This window comes from Acanthisitta chloris, unplaced genomic scaffold (assembly GCF_000695815.1).
Source record: "Acanthisitta chloris isolate BGI_N310 unplaced genomic scaffold, ASM69581v1 scaffold22125, whole genome shotgun sequence".
NCBI classification, from domain to species: domain Eukaryota; kingdom Metazoa; phylum Chordata; class Aves; order Passeriformes; family Acanthisittidae; genus Acanthisitta; species Acanthisitta chloris.
The window spans coordinates 10,697-15,003 of NW_008675605.1; the positions used below are offsets into that span (position 1 = coordinate 10,697).

Here is a 4,307-nt window from a genome sequence, read left to right on the forward strand (position 1 = left end):
TGAGGACTGGAAGCAGAGACTGGCTGCCTCCCCTAGGACATTCAATCAGCACAAAAATAGCAAAGCAGGCCCTGACTGCATCATCAGCATCCCGATTCCTGTTACAACTGTCGGCCCGGCCCAGGAGCCTGAATCCCTGGCTGACTTTCACAACTTCCCACCACTTAGAGCTGTGAAAGTTTTAATGCTTCCAGAGTATTACGAGGGAGTGGAATCCAGGTAAGAGTGAGGGAGCAGGAAGGGTTGTTATTGTCAATGTCCCACTGGTACACCTCCTAAAACCAAACTGGACTGCTGTCACTCCTTCCTCCCCAGCATCCAGTGCTGCAGCAGCTCCTGGAGCTGCACTGCCCTCATTGTTTTTCCAGCTTATGCTTCAGGATTTCTATTTCTGCTCTGGGACAACTGCCATTTTGTTGTCTAGTGTTTCACAAAGGGATTATTATTTCCCTTCCTGTGGAATTCATAGACTTTGGAAAAGCTCCTGTTAGCAGCAGTGACATTCTTATTTTAAAAGAAAAGAATGTCCTGCCTGTAAATAAGCATGAGGGCCCACAATATCTATGATTGTGATGTGGTTTTACAAGTGTGACAGAGAGCATCAAGAGACATAGTTCCATGATTGTTCCCCCAAATATATTAGTTTGAGCTTGAGAATAGTGTCTTAATAACATGGCCCTGCTGTGATATAATACACTGCACAAGGTTTCTATAGAGCAAAGCAATTTGTAAGATAATAAATAATATCTGTAAAAAAACGCAACAAAAGACAAACAGCAAAGATCACTCCTTGTGCAACCCGAGCCACTACTAAATAAAACAATAATTTGCATGGTATTTCAGTGAAAATCAACTCCAAACAGCTCACAAGGTAAAAATTAACAGCAAATCACAGAATCATCAAGGTTGGAGGAGACCTCTAAGGTCAGCAAGTCCAACCATCAACCTGTCACTGCTGGAACCCCTAAACCAGATCCTCCAGTGCCACATCCAGACACCTCTGAAACCCCTCCAGGGATGGTGACTCCACCACCTCCCTGGGCAATATCCCAGGGCCTCAACACCACAACAGGGAAAACATTTCTCCTCACATCCAATCTGACTCTGCCCTGGCTCGGCTCAAGGCCATTCCCATTATGGCCATGCCTCTTGCAGCTGCTTTTTCTCTATGATGGGTGTGTGAACTTCTGCCTCATACCTCTTACGTCCTGTAGCTCTGTAAAAGGCCCTTTTTTCCCTGCCCCATCCCCTGGCTAAGTAATATCACTGTTGCAGGGATTTTGCTGCCCTCGTTGCCCTTGGCTGGACTCACTCCAGTGCCTCAATGGCCTTTGGGCAGTGAGTGCCCAAAGCTGAGCACAGCACTGAGCTGGGACCTCCCCAGTGCTCAGTCCGGGGAGAGAATTCAGTGAAAGCAAACTCTAAACAGGCTCACTAGATAACAATGAACATGTCACACAAACACTGAAGTCTGATTTAAGATAAGGACAACGTTAGAGACTTCTGATATCTACAGGTACTTTATTTAAAGCAACGCATGTGTCTAAGTTCAACAAACAAATCTGGAAGGCCCCAGTACTTACCCTGACTACACTGAAGTCCAGTTTAGTTTCTTGTGCACACTGGAGTATGAGCTGAAAGCAATTTTTACTTTGATTTGTCATTCCATTCTCATAGTAACGCTGTAGTATCCTTTGTTGTTCTACAGTAAACACAGAACGCAGATTCATCTGAAAATAAAGGAAGAGACTCTGAAAGTTGGAATGAAAACTTGCGGAATGCAGAGGCTCTCACTTATGCTTGTGATAACATTAAGTGTTGACATGTTTCCTCTACAGAGTCTTTTACCAACATTTTTCCCTACTTCCCTGTACCAGTCAGCATTAGTGATTCCTTTGTGACAGACTGGAGCAGGTGAATTATATGTTTGGAAAAACACTGACAGCCTTTCATAACTAAATAAATAAATATTACATCGTGTTATTAAGCCCAAGAGTCTCTAGTTTCAAAGAAAAAGCTTCACCCTTACAAAGATAAATGAAGTAACACAAGCAACTCCAACACTATCAGCAGGTCTGTTTCCTCTCCCCTACGAAAAAGAGACAAAATCTGGGATAAAATAAAGGTGACCATCTGACACGAGTAAAGTTTCCACTGGCTCCAACTTCAGCAAATCCTACACTCCATGGTGGCTGCTCCTTCTGCTCTGTCAGCACCAGCAGTTCCAGCTGCAAAGTCACAAAGATCAAGGACTGAAGACCAACTTGGGGCATAAAACCCAAAGAGAAGGGGCTTGGTCAGCTCTGGTGCTGCCACTCAAAGCAAACACTTCAATATGAAGGAGGAGGGACCACCCATGTCACAGCTGCTGTGACCCTGCACCCCAGGGCTGTAAATCAGGAGTTTTAAGAACATGTAAGGGTTGTTTTCCAGGGATGTAAGCCAATGTTACTCAGGATGTGTTCCTGCCCCTTGGCTTTGTCTGAAGTGGTGCTGAGCTCCTCAGCACCCTCGCCCAGGTTTAAGAGCCCCAGACTCCTCTCAGGCCAGCAGCAGCTCCTCAGGTCCCATCCTGAGCTCTGGGTGCCCAGAGAGCTTTGCTCTGGGGGCACAGGAGGTGGCCTGGGCCAGGGGAGCAGTTCGATGACCATGTTAAACCAGACACGGCTTTGTTACTCCCTGGCTTGGGAAGTGCAAACAGCTAAGTACTACCAAGTGCAGAACAGACTCCTAATGGCAAACCAGAGCATTATGCTCTTGTTACACAGGCTGCACAGGCAAAGAATAGAATCCTCTGGTTAGACAGCAGCAAAGAAGAGCCCCATCAGCACAGATTCCCAGAACAGGGCCTTTGTCTGCCCCAACAGGAGGCCACCAGCTGAGCCACTGCAAACACCAGTCAGGAACAACCTGTGTCCAACTTCATGCCTTGGGAAGCAAAAACATCACCAGCCACAAGTTGTGTTTAACACAGTTCATGTACCACAATAAAGCAGAATGAATTCAAGATTAAGAACCTTCACCATCATCCTGTAGGAAAACTAAGGGTGTGAAGGAACCTTTTGCAGCTCCCAAGCTTTTAGTTGCTGATTTTGGAAATTCTGGATGGAAAGGAGAAGAGTGGCAATATATACCTCAGCTTTGCACAAGAACTGCTTCTATTATAGAGCAAATAAAATTATCAAGAGCTCAAAAGCAAGAGCAGACACCCAACTGCTTTCACATTATTAAGCAAGATGATTATACTATGCAGTGGTAATGGATGTTAAGAGTTCAACAGGCCTCTATAAAGCAAAAGATTAACATCTAGAATTTGCAGTAAAATGCTTGTAGGCCAAAGCTCTGACTTCAGAGTTTACTTTCCTTCCTCAGTCAACAGACAATAGAAAAATCACTACCTACCAATCTGAAAAACCTACTGTTTCTTTGTAATAACAGCTAAAACAGAAGATGACTCTTCAATCACATTTTTTACCTCGGATCCCAACCTTTATTCAGTCTCTCAACCCAGTGCATTATTAAATGCAGCACCAGCAGCTACATGACAAATCAGTTCTGCCTCCCCCAGAACATGTCCTCAGTCACAGCCAGAGCTGGGCAGAAGAAAACTCTTGCTCTGAATAATCTGCTGCTTCAAGAAATTTATGGCAAGCAACAGAGGAGACAATTATTAGCCCATTAACAAATCAATAAAGTTCGTAATAATCTACTTTATAATGTTGAGAACTGCCTTCAGATCTCCCATGTGGATGATGATGTGGCCACAAACTGATTTCTGTCACTTTTAAAGAACACATAAGGGTCAATTTTGGGATTCTTTCCCCCCTGCATGACTGGCAGGACCCAGCTCACACTTCTGTGTAGTACCAGTGGTCCTGTTTTATTCAGCCAAGCTCAGTTCCCACAAATGATCCATCTGGAATATGAACCTTCCACCCTTTCCAGATGCAGCTGAAGTCTGTCATCCCACAGCTCCAGCCTTCCCATGCACAGTCTCATCACAGAGTGTTCTCCAAATATTCCAAACCAACTGCCACGAAGACTCTTCCAACTGCAAGATAAATTTTTAGGGTCAGCCCTGATGGCCTATGAGGGAAGATGTGTGTCAGGGCCTTGACATGTTTTTTAATGATATGGACTTCTGTAGTCAAGGTCACTTCTGGGTTAAAATACTTTCATTGTTGTATTTGACATCTGTAATTTAGATAAAGACAGGGTGGAGCATTTTGATTGAATCACTTGAACTTCAGATAAGCCTATGTGCATTGCATGACAGGCTTTGCCCAGCTAAGCTTGAGAGGTCACAG

At 44.5% G+C, this 4,307-nt stretch overlaps 1 protein-coding gene across 1 annotated transcript in view; it reads right to left on the reverse strand.

The window, feature by feature from the left end:
* The window catches only part of HDX (highly divergent homeobox), a gene marked incomplete at its 3' end in the record, with an annotated part of 8,155 nt that extends 6,425 nt beyond the window's left edge, over positions 1-1,730 (reverse strand). The window contains exon 1 of the mRNA XM_009075834.1: positions 1,584-1,730. Coding sequence (XP_009074082.1) covers positions 1,584-1,730 — 147 coding nt within the window. The remainder of the gene's footprint in view (positions 1-1,583) is intronic.
* Between the last annotated feature and the right edge of the window lie 2,577 nt (positions 1,731-4,307).